Consider the following 20478-nt stretch of genomic DNA (forward strand, 5'->3'; position numbering starts at 1 on the left):
TGATGATGATGGTGGTGGTGCTGATACACACTACATCCCTGTAGCATGATGATGATGATTATGCTGATACACATTACAGCTCTGTAGCATGATGATGATGATGATGCTGATACACACTACAGCCCTGTAGCATGATGAAGATGATGTTGCTGATACACATTACAGCCCTGTAGCATGATGATGATGATGATGATGCTGATACACATTACAGCTCTGTAGTATGATGATGATGCTGATGATGATACACACTACAGCCCTGTAGTATGATGATGCTGATACCCACTACAGCCCTGTAGTATGATGATGATGATGATGATGATGATGCTGATACACGCTACAGCCCTGTAGTATGATGATGATGATGCTGATACACGCTACAGCCCTGTAGTATGATGATGATGATGGTGTAGGATGATGCTGATGCTGATACCCACTACAGCCCTGTAGACTGATGGCAGCTCAGCCTTGCAGAGAGCCTGCAGCCCCCATTGCTGGCACACACGGTGCAGGTAGCTTCCAGCATGAGGTTACTGGCGTGCACAATCCACGTGCTGGCGGATCACTGCAGCAGGAGGGGCGAGCAGGGAAGCAGCATCATTCTGCCATAGGGAAGCAGGAGGTCCCAGAAGAAGAGCTAAAAATACTGCCCTACTGCAGCGGCTGCAGCGTGCGCTCCTCCGCCCGCCCCCCACTGCAGTGCGGCCCCTCCGCCTCCTCCAGCGCACTGGTCCACGGTGCAGCCGGCACTCGGAGACATGCTGACATTCCTGCTAGTGTCTGGTGGCTCCATCTGGCTGCTGATGGGTAAGAGCCTGCGTGCTGTGGGTCCTTACTGCCCCCTGACAGCTGGCACTGCGCCCCTAATGAGTGGGAGCCCCCTGCTAATGGCATCTGGGGCATGGGGAGTGATGACAGTGCGATGCCAGCCCGCAGAGCCTTACACAGGGCGTCTATGGGGATGTGCAGTGTGCATGGGGACTGGTGGCAGTGCGGTATTTTCTGCAGGGCTGCATGGAAGTTATCAGCGAGTTATCATGGAGCAGTTACAGAAAAGGCAATGGGAGACGCTGCTGACAGAGGCTAGACCTGTGATAGCCGCGTTATGGCACATAGTAATGTGTTCCTTCTCTTCTCTGATGAAGCAGTGAGTTTCTGCACAGTCCTGAGTGATACTGGAGTAATATGTCCTCCTTGTATAATGTACATTTGTGGTTGAGCCTGGTGGAGGGGCGAGGGTGCAGTATGGGGGAATGTATTCTGTGATATAGCGCGGGATCACACACGAGTTACTGTAGGTGTATATCAATATATCAGTATTACAAAGCATCACTGTCTTTCTAAATCCCTTCAAACCCCCCAAATAAAGCTCTTACTGCAGTCCGGTCTTGTAGCCCCCGGAATAATTACTGGGGAGCACTTTTCTAATGTCACTATAGTGCTTCTTCCAGAAAATGGGACTGGTCAGTGATGGTTTTCTTCCCCAGGTTGATGACTATTCTGATGACGACTCACTGCTGTCCCCCAGTCATTCACAAGGACAAGGAAACCACTTGTCCTGAGTCAGCAGCACCCATCTCATCCCTGAGAGCGGAGCTGCTCCACCAATGTGTCTGATCTCAGGGGAATTCATCTGATTACTAAGGTGTTGATGAAAGTTAATAACCAAGCCCTTGCCTTATATGCCGCTAATCAGGTTTAATGATTAATCAAGAAGAAGGCATGCAGATTGGACATAGAACTATTCATTCTTATCACTTGCCTTCATACTGTCAGTGTGGTAGTCGGCCACATGAATGAGAGCAGGGGTGAAGCACAGTGCAATGTTACCGATCATATTATACAATGTGTCTCATTCCATGTAAGTAACAGCCCTAAATATTTGGTAGGGAGAAAATGTTTGTAAATACAGCGTAGAAGACTGTTCTGGCCTTATGATGTTGAAGACCTGAAGAACTCACCTTCTAGTCAGGGCTCTAGGGTCTGATCTGCAGTTGTCACCACCGGCCGTTACACAGGGAGCTGAATTGTGCTTTTCTGGTTCCGTTAACTGTACAACTCCTTCACTTTTTTGTATCTAGTTACATAGACTGAAAACAGTCCTAGATCCATCAAGTTCAACCTCTCTCCACTAGTGATGAGCGAATATACTCGTTACGCGAGATTTCCCGAGCATGCGCGGGGATCCTCCGAGTATTTTTTAGTGCTCGGAGATTTAGCTTTCCTCACCTCAGCTGAATGATTTACATCTCTTAACCGGCATAAGTACATGTGGGGGTTGCCTGGTTGCTAGGGAATCCCCACATGTACTTATGCTGGCTAACAGATGTAAATCATTCAGCTGCGGCACTGAAAACTAAATCTCCGAGTATTTACAAATACTCGTATGACACCCGAGCGTGCTCGAGAAATCTCGAGTACCGAGTATATTCGCTCATCACTACTCTCCACCAATTGTACATTTTGTCACAGTATTATGTATATCAAGGAAATCGTCCAGCCCTGTTTTAAAAGTTGCCATTACTACCTCCTGGGGTCCGTCATTCCACAGTCTGACTGCTCCAACTGTAAAGAACCCTTTATAAAGCTGTTATAGTGTCGGCCATTACTACCTCCTGGGGTCTGGCATTCCACAGTCTGACTGCTCTAACTGTAAAGAACCCTTTATAAAGCTGTTATAGTGTCGGCCATTACTACCTCCTGGGGTCTGGCATTCCACAGTCTGACTGCTCTAACTGTAAAGAACCCTTTATAAAGCTGTTATAGTGTCGGCCATTACTACCTCCTGGGGTCTGGCATTCCACAGTCTGACTGCTCTAACTGTAAAGAACCCTTTATAAAGCTGTTATAGTGTCGGCCATTACTACCTCCTGGGGTCCGTCATTCCACAGTCTGACTGCTCCAACTGTAAAGAACCCTTTATAAAGCTGTTATAGTGTCGGCCATTACTACCTCCTGGGGTCTGGCATTCCACAGTCTGACTGCTCTAACTGTAAAGAACCCTTTATAAAGCTGTTATAGTGTCGGCCATTACTACCTCCTGGGGTCCGTCATTCCACAGTCTGACTGCTCTAACTGTAAAGAACCCTTTATAAAGCTGTTATAGTGTCGGCCATTACTACCTCCTGGGGTCCGTCATTCCACAGTCTGACTGCTCCAACTGTAAAGAACCCTTTATAAAGCTGTTATAGTGTCGGCCATTACTACCTCCTGGGGTCTGGCATTCCACAGTCTGACTGCTCTAACTGTAAAGAACCCTTTATAAAGCTGTTATAGTGTCGGCCATTACTACCTCCTGGGGTCTGGCATTCCACAGTCTGACTGCTCTAACTGTAAAGAACCCTTTATAAAGATGTTATAGTGTCGGCCATTACTACCTCCTGGGGTCTGGCATTCCACAGTCTGACTGCTCTAACTGTAAAGAACCCTTTATAAAGATGTTATAGTGTCGGCCATTACTACCTCCTGGGGTCCGGCATTCCACAGTCTGACTGCTCTAACTGTAAAGAACCCTTTATAAAGATGTTATAGTGTCGGCCATTACTACCTCCTGGGGTCTGGCATTCCACAGTCTGACTGCTCTAACTGTAAAGAACCCTTTATAAAGATGTTATAGTGTCGGCCATTACTACCTCCTGGGGTCCGGCATTCCACAGTCTGACTGCTCTAACTGTAAAGAACCCTTTATAGAGATGTTACAATTCACCTACAGCAAAGGTCGTTAATGTTGTTGAATTGAAGCCCAGGTGCTTAATTCTTTAGTACAAAATTAATCAGTTTTATGTACATGAAATCCTTTAAGAATCCTAGTTATGTGCTGCTAGGGTCCATACAGGGGAATTGTCCTCATTTTTTGTTGCAATTATCAAAATGATAACTCTGGTTCTTTTTCTCATTTATCAAAGATCTATTGTATGAGGATATAAACCCTGCCAGCTTCCAGTAATCTCATTAATCATGGTAGTCAGGACAACAAATTTGTTTTTGACTGTCAATTTAAGGAGTCACCTTTGAGTAAAAATGTAAATAGATAGTAGGATCGATCTTTCTAATACAACTTGTTTTCATGAGCGTATTTACAGCCATGTGCTTGGCTAGATCAGGGGGAAAACAGTATAAAGTTAAAGGGGTCTTCTCTTCTCAGATGGCACATGGTTGTCTGTGGACTGACACCTACCTAGAGAGCTCTGTCCTCTGCCAATGGCCAGGTGGCCACTCGTGCGCGGCTCTCTCTTTTCACTAGTATGGCAGTTCTGCATCGACCACGCCATGATTTTCCTATATACCTTACAGAAAACCACCATCACTTCCGCATACACTGTAGGCCTTCCTGCATGGCACAGATTTGTACCTGGCACATGAGCTGGTGTACGTTTCTGACAATGCCTGCCATGTCTGCTCAGGGTTCCCTTTCCATTATCTCCCTGCATTTCCTGCAATGACGACCAGTAGGTTCTGCATGACACATCCAATAAGTCACAACATGTCTTTTGTATGAATGATCTGATGATTTCACATTTAGGAGTTCTAAGAACATTATGTTAGTACTCTGCTTATTAGGGTATGTGTCCACGTTCAGGATGGCCGGCGCTTTGGACGGAGCGGAAAACTCGCTCCGCCCAAAGCTCCACCCCCTTCTGTAGACGCGATGTTTCCGGATGTGTTCATTGCACACATCCGGCATCATCGCACCCCACACATCGGGCCCTGTGTTTTACCTTGCAGCGGTGCAGCGTCGCCGCAAGGTAAACGGACATGCTGCAATCTAAAAAGACGTGCCGCATGTCCGGAAACGCAGGGCCGCCTGGTGCATGTTACCACACATAGTGGAGACGGGATTTCATAAAATCCCCTCCACTATGCTGTAACATCTGGACGCTGCGGATTGAACGCTGCGGCTCCACGCAGCGTTCAATCCGCAGCTATTCCGGATGTAATACGGCCCGTGGACACATACCCTTAGGCCCGCACACTGATTACATAACGTTTCTAGACAAATGCAACTTCTGTTACTTTGATGCTAAAGAGGGAACAATTTTAAAGTGCTAAAATGCTGTGGAATATGTTGGCGCTATAGAAATAAAACTAATCCCACCTTGGACAACATCTGCAAGGAGTTTGTATGTTCTCCCTGTGTTTGCGTGGGTTTCCTCTGGGTTCTCCGGTTTCCTCCCACATTCCAAAGAGATACTGATAGGGAATTTAGATTGTGAGCCCCATCAGGGACAGCGATAATAATGTGTGCAAACTGTAAAGCACTGCTGAATATGTTAGCGCTATATAAAAAAAAAGATTATTATTATTATATTATGTTATATATATACATTATTATAATGTTATTAGATCCTAGGAGTCAGAATTTGCTCCGATCATTGTTCACTACACATTGCACTGGCTTTTTTTTAGATCTTCAGCTTTAATGTAGTCACTGAATGCAAGAGACAGAATAACAAAAGCTCTTTTGGCAATTCCCTGGGGTCCTGTGTATGTGTTTCCTGCACTGTCTTAATGAGTGAAGTGGGCTGATTTAGGGTCCCCATTAGTGAGCTTGTGTGTCTTCCCCCACACTGCGGTCACTGGGCCATCAGATGCTTTTGTGTTAGTCTGGATGTAGAGCGTTTCTAGATAATGTAAGAGAACTAAGAGCGAGTCGTCAGGTTTTGCTTAGGTCAGCATTGGCGTATAATGACATGACGATGTGCTTGATATATGCTCCGTGCTCGCCACATCATTTTTACCCTGGATATTAAGCTACATTGCATTATGCCTATTGATGTAATAATAAATACCGGGAAAATAAAATTCAGATCCACCAGTTACAGGAAGGAAAGGAATAGATGACTGGATAACCATTTAAGATCTTTACATATTTCAAGGCACTGTATAATTATAAGGGTTGTCCACTACTAGTCATAGGTTAATCAATTTAAGATACAATGAGTGTACGCTCATCTCCCGCAGCAGCGTCGTTCCAGTCAAGTTGGCGCCCCTGTTTGCGGTGGTGACGTGTCGTTGTTATGTCATATACCGGCTGCAGCCAATGAGCTGTTGCGTATCAGATGCAGCCTTCACTATTTCATCAGAGTGGACAATGGTCCTGACAAAATATTGATGAGCAATCCTTGGCTGCAGCCATCACGTGACACAACAGTGTCACATCACCGCCGCAAACAGTGGCGCCAGCGTCGCTGCAGAAGGTGGACATACACTGTTTTTATTTCATATCGTGTCCTGAATTGAGTAAACTTGGTGTTATCATGTAGTGGACAACCCCTTTAATTTCTAATTATGTTATCTATTAAAAATATGGAAATGCTATAAAGCTTTCACATGTAAATGTATCTCAGGCCTATATGATACAGTAGCACAATGCTTGTGACCCCCGAAGGTCAAAAAAGGTCATGGATAGCGATCACAATGATGTTCACAGATTTTGGGGTTTTGCTAGTAAACTGCCGCTGTCTGTCTACTGCAACATATTACAGCCCTGACAGTGCAAAAACTGCAGATGTTATAGGGAAGAACAGTACTAGTCCTAGAGTATTTCCCCCATTAGCCACAATTTATTGCACTGACATACATCCTGCAAAACTGAGCATGATGATGCTGCACCTGCAACTATTATGTTGGCATAATAATAATGATTCTCGTACAGTCTGTCATCTTGTGTATGTGACAGTGACCAAGGACACTAAAGCATATCATAGGACAGAGGTGGGCATTTCATTTTGCCAAGGACCCACGTGAGAGACTGTGACTATTGTGGAGGGTGAACCAACCGACCAAACTTAATTCTGCTTATTATAATGATTATTTTACATTTTTTTATCACTTAATATTGAGAGGAATGAAGTATTGCTACTGCTAATAAATGTTACGATAAGGCTTATTGTAATATGTAGCCCTGCCTTTGGATGCCACCAGAACCGTGTAATTTACAGTTTTTTTTATGAAGTTTATAAAAAGTAGTAAATCATGCTGCTCCTCTATTCAGCCTTAAAGGGAACCTGTCACCCCCAAAATGGCTGGTGAGGTAAGCTCACCGGCATCTGGGGCTTATCTACAGCATTCTGTAATGATGTAGATAAGCCCCCGATGTTACCTGAAAGAGGAGAAAAAGACATAGTTACATAGTTACATAGTTATTGAGGTTGAAGGAAGACTTTAAGTCCATCTAGTTCAACCCATAGCCTAACCTAACATGCCCTAACATGTTGATCCAGAGGAAGGCAAAAAAACTCATGTGGCAAAGAGTAACTCCACCATGGGGAAAAAAATTCCTTCCCGACTCCACATACGGCAATCAGACTAGTTCCCTGGATCAACGCCTTATCAAAGAATCTAGTGTATATACCCTGTAACATTATACTTTTCCAGAAAGGTATCCAGTCCCCTCTTAAATTTAATTAATGAATCACTCATTATTACAACATCATACGGCAGAGAGTTCCATAGTCTCACTGCTCTTACAGTAAAGAATCCGCGTCTGTTATTATGCTTAAACCTTTTTTCCTCCAGACGTAGAGGATGCCCCCTTGTCCCTGTCTCAGGTCTATGATTAAAAAGATCATCAGAAAGGTCTTTGTTCTGTCCCCTCATATATTTATACATTAAAATAAGATCACCCCTTAGTCTTCGTTTTTCCAAACTAAATAGCCCCAAGTGTAATAACCTATCTTGGTATTGCAGACCCCCAGTCCTCTAATAACCTTGGTCGCTCTTCTCTGCACCCGCTCCAGTTCAGCTATGTCTTTCTTATACACCGGAGACCAGAACTGTGCACAGTATTCTAAGAGTGGTCGAACTAGTGACTTGTATAGAGGTAAAATTATGTTCTCCTCATGAGCATCTATGCCTCTTTTAATACATCCCATTATTTTATTTGCCTTTGTAGCAGCTGCCTGACACTGGCCACTGAATATGAGTCTGTCATCCACCCATACACCCAGGTCTTTTTCATTGACGGTTTTGCCCAGAGTTTTAGAATAAGGCCGGAGACACACTGGTGCGAGAGACGGCCGAGTCTCGCTGGTTAAAAGCAAGCTGTGGCACCTGCACTCCGGAGCGGAGCGTGCGGCTCCATAGCAATACATGGAGCTGCACGCTCAGCTCCGGAATGCAGGTGCCACAGCTTGCTTTTAACCAGCGAGACTCGGCCGTCTCTCGCACCAGTGTGTCTCCGGCCTTAAGCACATAGTTATACATCTTATTACTTCTACCCAAGTGCATGACCTTACATTTATCCCCATTAAAGCTCATTTGCCATTTATCAGCCCAAGCTTCTAGTTTACATAAATCATCCTGTAATATAAAATTGTCCTCCCCTGTATTGATTACCCTGCAGAGTTTAGTGTCATCTGTTAGGCTCTCAACCCACTTAGGCCGGTTTCACACGTCAGTGGCTCCGGTACGTGAGGTGACAGTTTCCTCACGTACCGGAGACACTGACACACGTAGACCCATAAAAATCAATGCATCTGTGCAGATGTCATTGATTTTTTGCGGACCGTGTCTCCGTGTGCCAAACACAGAGACATGTCAGTGTTCGTGGGAGCGCACGGATTACACGGACCCAATAGAGTCAATGGGTCCGTGTAAAACACGGACCTCACACGGACATTCTCCGTCTGGGGTCCGTGTGGCGTGCCGGAGACAGCGCTACAGTAAGCGCTGTCCCCCCCACTGGTGCTGAAGCCGCCATTCATATGTTCCCTGTAGCAGCGTTTGCTGCAGAGAAAATATGAATAATAGTGTTTAAAATAAAGATCTATCTGTCCGCCGCCCTCCCACCCCCTGTGCGCCCCCCCGCTGTCCTGAAAATACTCACCCGCTCCCTCGTTGGCTGCTGCTCCTTCCTGGTCTGGCCGCGGCTTCCACTGTATGCGATCACGTGGGGCCGATCATTTACAATCATGAATAGTCGGCTCCGCCCCTATGGGAGGTGGAGCCACATATTCATGACTGCAAATGATCGGCCCCACGTGACCGCATACACTAGAAGCCGCGGCCAGACCAGGAAGGAGCAACAGCCAACGAGGGAGCGGGTGAGTATTTTCAGAACAGCGGGGGGGTGCACAGGGGGTGGGGGGGCGGCGGACACATAGATCTTTATTTTAAACACTATTATTCATATTTTCTCTGCAGCAAACGCTGCTGCAGGGAACATATGAATCGCGGCTTCAGCACCAGATGCAGGGGACCAGACGCGTGGGTACCACAAGCTCCGTGTGGTACCCACTCGCCATACGGGCGGCACACGTGTGCCGCACGTATGGCCTACGTGAGTTCCCAGGCACACGGACACGGATAACTCCGGTACCGATTTATTCCGGTACCGGAATTATCTGGACGTGTGGGACAGCCCTTACACATATTTTCCCCTATCCCCATTACTCTCATTTTATGTAACAACCTTTTGTGTGGCACCGTATCAAAAGCTTTGGAAAAGTCCATATACACTACGTCCACTGGGTTCCCTTGGTCCAGTCCGGAACTTACCTCTTCATAGAAGCTGATCAAATTAGTCTGACATGAACGGTCCCTAGTAAACCCGTGCTGATACTGGGTCATGAGGTTATTCCTCTTCAGATACTCCAGTATAGCATCCCTTAGAATGCCCTCTAGGATTTTACCCACAGTAGAGGTTAAGCTTACTGGCCTATAATTACCGAGTTCAGTTTTTGCCCCTTTTTTGAATATTGGCACCACATTTGCTATACGCCAGTCCTGTGGTACAGACCCTGTTATTATGGAGTCTTTAAAGATTAAAAATAATGGTCTATCAATGACTGTACTTAATTCCTGCAGTACTCGGGGTTGTATCCCATCCGGGCCCGGAGATTTGTCAATTTTAGTGATTTTTAGACGCCGCCGTACTTCCTGCTGGGTTAAGCAGGTGACATTTAATGGGGAATTTTTATCACCAGTCATTTTGTCTGCCATGGGATTTTCTTTTGTAAATACTGATGAAAAAAAGTCATTTAGCATATTGGCTTTTTCCTCATCCTCATCCACCATTTCACCCAGACTATTTTTAAGGGGGCCAACACTGTCATTTTTTAGTTTCTTACTATTTATATAGTTAAAGAATATTTTGGGATTATTTTTATTCTCTCTGGCAATGAGTCTCTCTGTCTCAATCTTTGCTGCCTTGATTTGCTTTTTACAGAATTTATTTAATTTTCTGTATTTATTTAATGCCTCCTCACTACCTACTTCCTTTAATTCTCTAAATGCTTTCTTTTTGTCCCTTATTGCACCCCTTACAGCTCTATTTAGCCATATTGGTTTCCTCCTATTTCTAGTATGTTTATTCCCATACGGTATATACTGTGCACAGGTCCTATCCAGGATGCTAATAAACGTCTCCCATTTTCTTTGTGTATTTTTGTGTCTCAGGATATCGTCCCAGTTAATTGCACCAAGATCCTCTCTCATCCGTTGGAAATTTGCCCTCCTGAAGTTTAGTGTCCTTGTCACCCCCCTACTACCCATCTTATTAAAGGTTACATGAAAACTTATTATTTTGTGATCACTATTCCCCAAGTGACCCCCAACCCTTATATTTGATATGCGGTCTGGCCTGTTGGTTAATATTAGGTCTAGCAGTGCCCCCCTCCTTGTTGGGTCCTGAACCAGTTGTGAAAGGTAATTGTCTCTCATAGTTGTCAAAAACCGATTACCTTTGCTGGAACTGCAGGTTTCTGTCCCCCAATCTATTTCAGGGTAGTTGAAGTCCCCCATAATAATGGCTTCTCCTTGAGTCGCAGCTTCATCTATTTGCTTTACGAGGATATTCTCCATTGCTTCCATTATTTTTGGAGATTTATAACAAACCCCTATCAGTAATTTATTATTTTTTCCCCCTCCCCTTATCTCCACCCACAGGAACTCTACATTTTCATTAAATTCACCTATATTATCACGCAGGATGGGTTTTAAGGAAGATTTTACATATAGACACACCCCTCCCCCTCGCTTATCTGTACGGTCATTTCTGAACAGGCTATAGCCCTGCAAGTTAACAGCCCAGTCATGGCTCTCATCCAGCCACGTCTCAGATATCCCCACCATGTCATAATTATGCTCCAACAACATTAGTTCTAATTCATCCATTTTGTTGGCGAGGCTTCTGGCATTAGTATACATGCACTTGATGTTACTCTCTGTACCTCTATTCTTTCTTAAATTACTAACTGTTCTAACCCCACCCCCCATGCCACCGCCACCCCCAACTTCCTTATTTGTGCCCAGGTCTCTATCTGCACTATCTTCCCCTCCTATAAAATGAATGCCCTCCCCCCCAATCCCTAGTTTAAACACTCCTCCAACCTTCTAACCATTTTCTCCCCCAGCACAGCTGCACCTTCCCCATTGAGGTGCAGCCCGTCCCTAGCGTAGAGCCTGTAGCCAAATGAGAAGTCGGCCCAGTTCTGCAGGAACCCAAACCCCTCCTTCCTACACCAATTCTTGAGCCACTTATTAACCTCCCTAATCTCCCGTTGCCTCTCTGGCGTGGCACGTGGTACAGGCAGTATTTCGGAAAATACCACGTTGGAGGTCCTTGCTTTCAGCTTGCAGCCTAATTCCCTGAAATCATCTTTAAGGACCTTCCACCTACCTCTAACTTTGTCATTTGTGCCAATGTGCACCATGACCGCTGGGTCCTCACCAGCCCCTCCCAGTAATCTATCCACCCGATCAGCGATGTGTCGGACTCGAGCGCCAGGTAGGCAGCACACCGTCCGACGATCCCTGTCTTTGTGACAGATTGCCCTATCTGTTCCCCTAATAATTGAGTCCCCCACTACCAGCACCTGTCTGGCCTGCCCTGCTCTCCTATTTCCCTCCTTACTGGAGCAGTCACTCCTCCGGCTTTCAGAGGACATGCCTGACTGCAGCAGTGCTACCCCTGTACTGGCACCCCCCTCATCTGCCAACTTAGCAAACTTATTGGGGTGTGCCAGATCAGGACTAGCCTCCCTGGCACTCTTCCCTCTACCCCGCCTTCTATCTGTCACCCAGCTAACTGCCACACTGTCCTGCAGCTCCATCCTACCATCCCCCTCCTCATCTATCCCATTGAGCGTCTGCTCTGTGAGCAGAAGACTCCTCTCCATATTGTCTATGGATCTCAGTGTTGCCAGCTGCACATTTAGATCCAGTATCTGGGTTTCCAAATGCACAATGTGCTCACATCTCGCACAGCAGTATGCACCCTCGACCAGCTGGTCAAGGACTGCATACATGTGGCAAGATGTACACTGGATGGCATTAACAATTGTGGAGCACATTTCCTAATGGGGATTGCACCACACAGAAACGTTAATTAAAAAAAAATACAAAGTATTAATTAAACAAAAAAAAAAAAAAAAAACAGAAGCAATTCCTCCTTTGGAAACTCCCTGATTCCAAAGTCACTGAATCACAAGTCACACACTTACCGCCGTTCACACTTACGCTCAGGTCACACTCAGCTCGTTCACACTCGCTGTGCTGAAGATTTATAGATTTTTTTTTTTTACTCTCTATCTCCCCTCAACAGCAATCCACCTTGCTGTTCAGATGCACTTCCAAAAAAGTTAGATTATACTCACCCAGGGGCGGTCCCGGTGCGGTCTGGTCAAATGGGTGTCTCCGGTCCGCTCCGGCGCCTCCCATCTTCATTCCATGACGTCCTCTTCGGGTCTTTACGCCGCGGCTCCGGCGCAGGCGTACTTTGCCCTGTTGAGGGCAGAGCAAAGTACTGCAGTGCGCAGGCGCCGGAGAGGTCAGAGAGGCATTGCGCCTGCGCACTGCAGTACTTTGCTCTGCCCTGAACAGGGCAGACAAAGTACGCCTGTGCCGGAGCCGCGGCGTAAAGACCCGAAGAGGACGTCATGGAATGAAGATGGGAGGCGCCGGAGCGGACCGGAGACACCCATTTGACCAGACCGCACCGGGACCGCCCCTGGGTGAGTATAATCTAACGTCCTTTTCTCCTCTTTCAGGTAACATCGGGGGCTTATCTACAGCATTACAGAATGCTGTAGATAAGCCCCTGATGCCGGAGAGCTTACCTCACCAGCCATTTTGGGGGTGACAGGTTCCCTTTAAGTTTTGTTCCTTGTTCAACAGCCTCTTCATATAGTACAATGCCCCCCATACACAATATGATGCGCCTGTCATCCTCAAAAGTCGCCAAACATAATATGATTCCCACAATGCCCCCCATAGTATGACACCTCCCACACAAAATACGATGCCCCTAGTAACGTCGAAATAGTATGACACCCCAAATGCCCCACACAGCTATGATACTTCCACAGCTTTGAACACAGGGTGGTATAACCACTGTCCCCAACAAACAGAATGATGTCCCCACCTTACACACCGTATAATGACCCCCACAGCTTCCCCACTTACAGTGTGATAGTGTCTGTACCCCATACACAGTATTATGCCCCACACGTTCCTCACACAGTATTATATTTAAACAGTCCCCTAAACACAGTTTGATACCTCCACACCTGTCCACACACAGTACAATGACCACCGCATCCTACCACACACAGTATGATGATCCCCACAACTTCCTACTCACATTATGATGTCCTCACAGCCCTCACACAGTATGATGAGCCCAAAACCACAGCCCTCACACAGTATGATGAGCCAAACCCCACATCCTTTATACAGTATGATGAGCCCATCACCACAGCCCTCATCCAGTATGATGAGCCCAACACCACAGCCCTCACACAGTATGATGAGCCCAACACCACAGCCTTCACACAGTTTGATGAGCCCAACACCACAGCCATCACACAGTATGATGAGCCCAACACCACAGCCCTCACACAGTATGATGAGCCCAACACCACATCCTTCACACAGTATGATGAGCCCAACACCACAGCCCTAACCCAGTATGATGAGCCAAACACCACAGCCCTCACCCAGTATGATGAGCCCAACACCACAGCCCTCACACAGCATGATGAGCCCAACACCACAGCCCTCACACAGTATGATGAGCCCAACACCACAGCCCTCACACAGTATGATGAGCCCAACACCACAGCCCTCACACAGTATGATGAGCCCAACACCACAGCCCTCACACAGTATGATGAGCCCAACACCACAGCCCTCACACAGTATGATGAGCCCAACACCACAGCCCTCACACAGTATGATGAGCCCAACACCACAGCTTTCACACAGTATGATGAGCCCAACACCACAGCCATCACACAGTATGATGAGCGCAAAACCACAGCCCTCACACAGTATGATGAGCCCAACACAACAGCCCTCACACAGTATGATGAGCCAAACCCCACATCCTTTATACAGTATGATGAGCCCATCACCACAGCCCTCACCCAGTATGATGAGCCCAACACCACAGCCCTCACACAGCATGATAAGCCCAACACCACAGCCCTCACAAAGTATGATGAGCCTAACACCACAGCCCTCACACAGTATGATGAGCCCAACACCACAGCTTTCACACAGTATGATGAGCCCAACACCACAGCCATCACACAGTATGATGAGCGCAAAACCACATCCCTCACACAGTATGATGAGCCCAACACCACAGCCCTCACACAGTATGATGAGTCCATTACCACAGCCCTCACACACAGTATATGTATCCCAGAGTTCCACTAACACACAGTATGATGTCTCCACAACCCCATCACACAGTATAATGTTTATAATGTATAACAAAATGATAATATCCCCAAAGCCCCCACACAGAGTTTGATATCCCCATGGCCTCTCTCTCTCTCGTCCCCGGAATCCTCCTTTCTAAACGTACGTCGCTACGTCTCGGCGATGCATTACGACGGCACACTGCCGACGGAAGTGTGAAAGAGGCCTAACACTATTACCCTGCAGATTGCAGATTAACTCCATATCTGCAGATTAATATTGTTTTTCTGGTGACAGGTTCCCTTTAAGTGCATACTACGTATTCTGGCAGGTAGCATTTTCCATGCATCTTCCAAAACCAGACTTGCTCATCTGCTACCAGATATAACCATAGACTCACCAGAGAACACGTTGATGCTACTGATGTTCAGTAGCCAAATTCCTTAAAACACTCTGATCTACACTTGGCCTTTTAAATGGTGACCTTAGGTTTGTGTAAGGCTGCATGACTATTGACACTGAACTCCTAAAACTCTGGATGTGCAGGTCTTGTACTTATGACACTTTTATTGCACATTCTATTTCAGTTTGCAACTCCGTGGTGAAGATAGGTGGTCATCAGTATTTTGCAACCTCTCTGTGTGGTTTTGTGTGATCTACTGCTTCTTACCTAAGCAGTTGTTTCTCCTATTTATCACTACCCAGTAATAGCACTTACAGTTTACATGCACACATGTGGCAGATTTTTTTTTTTTTTTTACTACATTCATTACCTGTATTTGCCTACAGTGATTTCATGGCTGTGTGCTTGAGTTTATGTAACAGTTTGCAGTGGTTGTGGAGATACATGGTCTTAGTAGTTAAAAGAGGGTACTACACATACAGTCCCTGACTGAACATTCGAGTAAGTATGACCCCTAGTTACGGCTTACCTCTCTAGGCTTCTGCCTGCTCACCACCCTTATGCTGTTGTGACCTTATGATCCGTAACATTAAGGTGCACAGTAACCTCCGAGGCCTGAACGCAGACAGAAGTCCTAACCGATAGTGAATAAGCCGGAAGTACAACATGCTGCATCGGAAAGAAGTGGACCAGATAGTGAGAGGGCAGGGAACAACAGGGTGTCGGAGAAGAGTATTAGGCTATGTGCACACGTTGCGGATTGGGGTGCAGAATTTTCCACACAAAATCTGCATCTCATGGCAGAAAACGCAGGTTCAGATTTGCCGCGGCTTTGATGTGAATTTTGTGCGTTTTTGTTGCGGAATTGATGCGGATTTTGTGCGGATTTTCTGCGTTTTTTACCCCTGCGGATTTCTATAATGGAAGGGGTCAGAAACACTGCAGTTCCGCACAAAAGAAGTAGCATGCTACTTCTTTTGATCTGCAGCGGTTTTCATGCGGATTTTTCCGCACCATTAGCACAGCTTTTTTTCTTCCAATTGATTTACATTGTACTGTAAATCACTTTGCGGAACTGCAGCGTTTCTGCGCTGAAAAATCCGCTGCGGATCCGTACTAAATCCGCATCATGTGCACATAGCCTAAGTCTTATTTTTTTGCTGGTCCTGTTCCAGCTTTTCTACAATTTGAGGCTTAAACAAAACCTACAGAACAATCTAGTTTTTAATTGAGTTTTATTTATATTAAAGGAAAATGATTTACATTAGATGTTGCAACAATAAAATCATCTCTATTAGTGTTAATGGGTCCTGGCAGACTTACTAAGATCCTTGTCAACTGTCCAGGCCCAGGTCAATTAGGCTATATGCCCACGTAAAGGGATAGCAGCATTTTGGACGCAGCGTTTTTTCCCTGCCTCAAGATTCTGCATTATAATCACACAATTAAATCCTCATGTTCTTAGTGAACTATGCAGATTTAATGCATCTAATGAATGGCTGTGGGGGAAACTTCGCTGCCGAAGTTAACATGCTGTGGCTCATAAACCCGCACATGGGGTGAGTTTACGCAGCAGTAAATAGAATCACAGTGGGCATGGGATTTCTATATATTCAATCTACTGGGCTTCTAATGTAGAGCACGCAGCCTTAAATTCTTTTCTTTTCACCAGACCACCCATTTTTCATACATGTAATTGTCAGTGAATCTGTTTTAAATTTATATGTTTCAAATTTGGACTTCTATCTGCACACCAATTTGATGTTCAGTGGCACACCTCGCTCTTTTCCCATTGTTTGCTGGAGTGCCCAGATATAACAGGTACTCAATTTTGGAATGGCAGTCCCAATCCAGACTGTGGATGCCACCTGTCTGTAGCCCTTCATTTTAGAACAAGAGCTTAGGGTCAGCACAGTGCTGTCAGAGGAAGCAGTAGAAGCAGGGCAGCTTAGGTGAAAGCAGTCTCAGACATCAGTGTACAATTGGAGAAGGTTCTAAAAATGTATCTGTAGCCATACCTTGCTGGACTGCCCCCATTATATACATCATTGTTAGACTAACTAGTAATAAACCACCCGTCATTGCAGTTTGACCAGATGCAGGACTATTAATACCAAATTAGGCCATGCATAACCGTCCCAGCCAAATCACAGTCTGACACAAGAACCAGACACCCATCAATCAATGATGGCCTAGTTGATACAGCCACCAACATTTAGGGTATATGCACACAAGGTCTTTAAAACACAGGCTAATTCGTTGTGTTTTTTAATTGGAACCCGCTTCAGGAAAAAGTTGATAGTTTTGCAGAATTTTTTAAATGCTGCAAAAGATTCCAGGTGTCTTCTTTGTCCTTGGGATCCCCATAGACTTCTCTATTTATTATGTGGCATCTACCAAGGGGAAAACTCCAGTAGAATGATCAAATAGCATTTTTCAACCTGTTTGCATTTTTTAAACCCAAAGCCGTTAAGAGATAATCAAAAGACTGAACTGCAAGCTGTCATTAAATAGTATAAGGCCGGGATCACACATACGCGAGATATGGCCGAGTCTCGCAGGTGAAAACCCAACTCTGGCGCCGGCACTCCAGAGCGGAGCGTGCAGCCGCACAGCAATACATGGAGCTGCACGCTCCGCTTCGGAGTGCCGGCGCCAGAGCTGGGTTTTCACCTGCGAGACTCGGCCGTATCTCGCGTATGTGTGATCCCGGCCTGAGGGTGAAGTTGGAGAGGTCCTGGATAGGAGATATGGGTCATCGGTCACTGGGTAATCCACAGTGATGTGAAGCCCAGAGCCCAGATTCTAGAAAAATTAGGTTGTTACAATTGTTTTTAAATAGACTGGATTTCTGGGTCCAGGGTTTAGGAGCAGCTAGAAGTGCTGAATGGGACTGGCTGCTCCCATATGTCCAATCTAGGGTTTGCAAAAGGCTGCTGAGCTGTATCAGAGGTTGTCTGGGAGTGAAGGTGGAAAGACCCCTTGATGTATGTTGGTCAGACTCTGCTAGCGACTGGCTTAGAGTGGACTGTATTCTAAATAGGTCAGCCAGTCATCTGAAAGAACCGTTTTGTTTTTTGCTATACCTTTGTGTCAGAGAAAGGCTATTTGGTTTCCTTTATGCCGAAGGCTTATGAACTTTAAAAAACCTTCATGTTTGAGCAAGATATTGCCTGCCTGTGTGAACACTACGGATTACCAGAGTGACTGAACTCCTACAATAGAAAATAATTATGTAAAATTATTTGAGCTTTTTTCTAGTACTTTTTCAGGTGGATTTCAGAGCTGACCCACCTGAAAAAAAACATAGTGTCCACTATTGTACACTATGTTGTGTAATAATTTGCCAGCACATAAAAAAATAAGCACTTTTTACGATCTTAATTGTTGATAGACAGAGAATTATGGTCTAGTGCTTACAAATGTAGCCCAACTAAAGACAATATGGTTAACGTGAAATTGAATAATGGGTGCAATAAATTAACATTTAAAATAGAATTATTCGTAAAATTCTCAGATATGGGTAAGAAAAATTGATTAAGTCATCATAAAGTTTGCAAAACACGTCAAATTGGAATCTTTACTGTTAGTGTCTCACTTAGACCTTGACCTGACTTCAGGCCCAGGTAAGTTGAGCTTTAACTCTATGACAGTGATCCTGGATATATGCCCCCCTGTATGCAATACAAGGGAAAGTCACAATGTGATCTCATCTCAGCACTTTATCAAGATAATCCAGCTTTTACTGATATTGCAGCATAGTCTCTTTATCCCCATTTGGAGTTCTGTTCTCTGCATGTCATTTAGGGCGATGGTCTTATGTGCAGCATGGGATCTATGGAAAATAGATTGGAGGTTGTATAACATCAGAATTTCACACCATATTACATAATCACAGGGTAAACAAAGGCTCCTCATTATCTAGACATAGGGACTATGCTGGGAATCATCTAAGCTCCAAATTGATCACAAACAATTAGTTGCACTTTGGTGCAAATCATTAAATCTGTTCTGTCCAAAGTGCACTCTCATATTCTGAGGGGACGGCACTACGTGGATAACTGCATATGACATCCTATAATAAATAAAGAAGATTAGTGGGGATTAAGGCCATGTGGAGAAAGCACGAAAAAAAGAATGACCTTAAGTTCATTTATTGCTGGCTATTTTAGGTCAGTGTAGCCTTCTGTGCCTGCCACGTAATCTGCTGCTGATGGAGTGGTGTGGCTGTAGGAGGCCCCCGCCAAGCCGTGCCCTGGCATGTGGTGGCAGTCATTATCCATGCCCCATAATAAATCACAATACTCTCCACCAATAAAAACCTCTTCCTCACAATATGACGCACTTTGTTTTGCTGCCCAGTTTCTAACCGACAGTAAAAGCAGAGAAGCAGCCAGTGCAGTATCCCTGTAGGTACAGATGCTCGGAGACGGGTGCACACATTTGCCTAATTGTGAAAACTGATGTTTTGTGAAAGTATTCATGTACTAGCAGCTATTCCCTCAGGGGACCTAATAGTCCACGGATACTGACTGTAGAGAATACAGCTGGTCTCTAGGGTCTCTCATAGGTCTCTATGGGGGGCATTAGCAGCACTGTCATCCTCTAGCCCTGATTATTGTTGTCACTGATTCTAGTATTAGCTGAAAGAAAAATGCACGTAAAAGCTGCAGGACAAAAATATCGCCATAATCATCTTGTTTTATATCAATTAAAAACCCACCCCTGTGAAAAATAAATATACGTCTTGCATTTTGGGCCAAAGCGCTTCATACGGATCTTTCCCATAGGAAATAAGAAACACTTAGAAATATAAAATTTGCTAATATTTCTTATAATATTATGTCTCCTGTTTCTGTATCTTCTCTCCTTTGCACCGTATTACGTCACATGACTTTTTTATAGGTTTTATTTTTTAATTTAAATCCCTTGATACCCAGCGACAACATTTTACAAACCTCTTTTCCACAGAAAGCTGAGGTAAGTGCAGCTACTATTGCGCCAGGGCCTGTGTTCGCCTTCGTGACCAGGCCAATGTTTTTCAGTTATGATCAGTGTCACTTTATGAGGTAACTAAATGGTGGCCCGATTCAAATGCATCGGGTATTCTAGAATATGTATAGTAGTATAAAGCACAGCCCACGCAGTATATAACACAGACCACACAGTATATAATACAGCCCACGTAGTATATAACACAGCCCAAGTAGTATATAGCACAGCCACGTAGTATATAACACAGCCCACGTAGTATATAACACAGCCACGTAGTATATAGCACAGCCACATAGTATATTGCCCAGCCACGTAGTATGTAGCACAGCCCATTTAGTATATAGTACTGCCCACGTAGTATATAGCACAGAGACGTAGTATATAACACAGCCCACGTAGTATATAACACAGCCACGTAGTATATAGAACAGCCATGT

General features: G+C 45.2%; 1 protein-coding gene across 3 annotated transcripts in view; it reads left to right on the forward strand.

Annotated features, from left to right (window-relative positions):
• The first annotated feature begins 604 nt into the window (after window positions 1-604).
• Window positions 605-20478, forward strand: part of ACSL6 (acyl-CoA synthetase long chain family member 6) — a 364139-nt gene continuing 344265 nt past the window's right edge. For 2 of the 3 annotated variants that reach the window (XM_077265965.1, XM_077265970.1), the window contains exon 1: window positions 612-804. In XM_077265965.1, coding sequence (XP_077122080.1) covers window positions 756-804 — 49 coding nt within the window. In that variant the 5' untranslated portion in view covers window positions 612-755. Of the gene's footprint in view, window positions 805-20478 lie in introns of all 3 variants that reach the window. The other variant, XM_077265964.1, reaches the window with a different exon arrangement.

The sequence above is a fragment of the Ranitomeya variabilis genome, chromosome 5, assembly GCF_051348905.1.
Source record: "Ranitomeya variabilis isolate aRanVar5 chromosome 5, aRanVar5.hap1, whole genome shotgun sequence".
Classification (NCBI taxonomy): Eukaryota; Metazoa; Chordata; class Amphibia; order Anura; family Dendrobatidae; genus Ranitomeya; species Ranitomeya variabilis.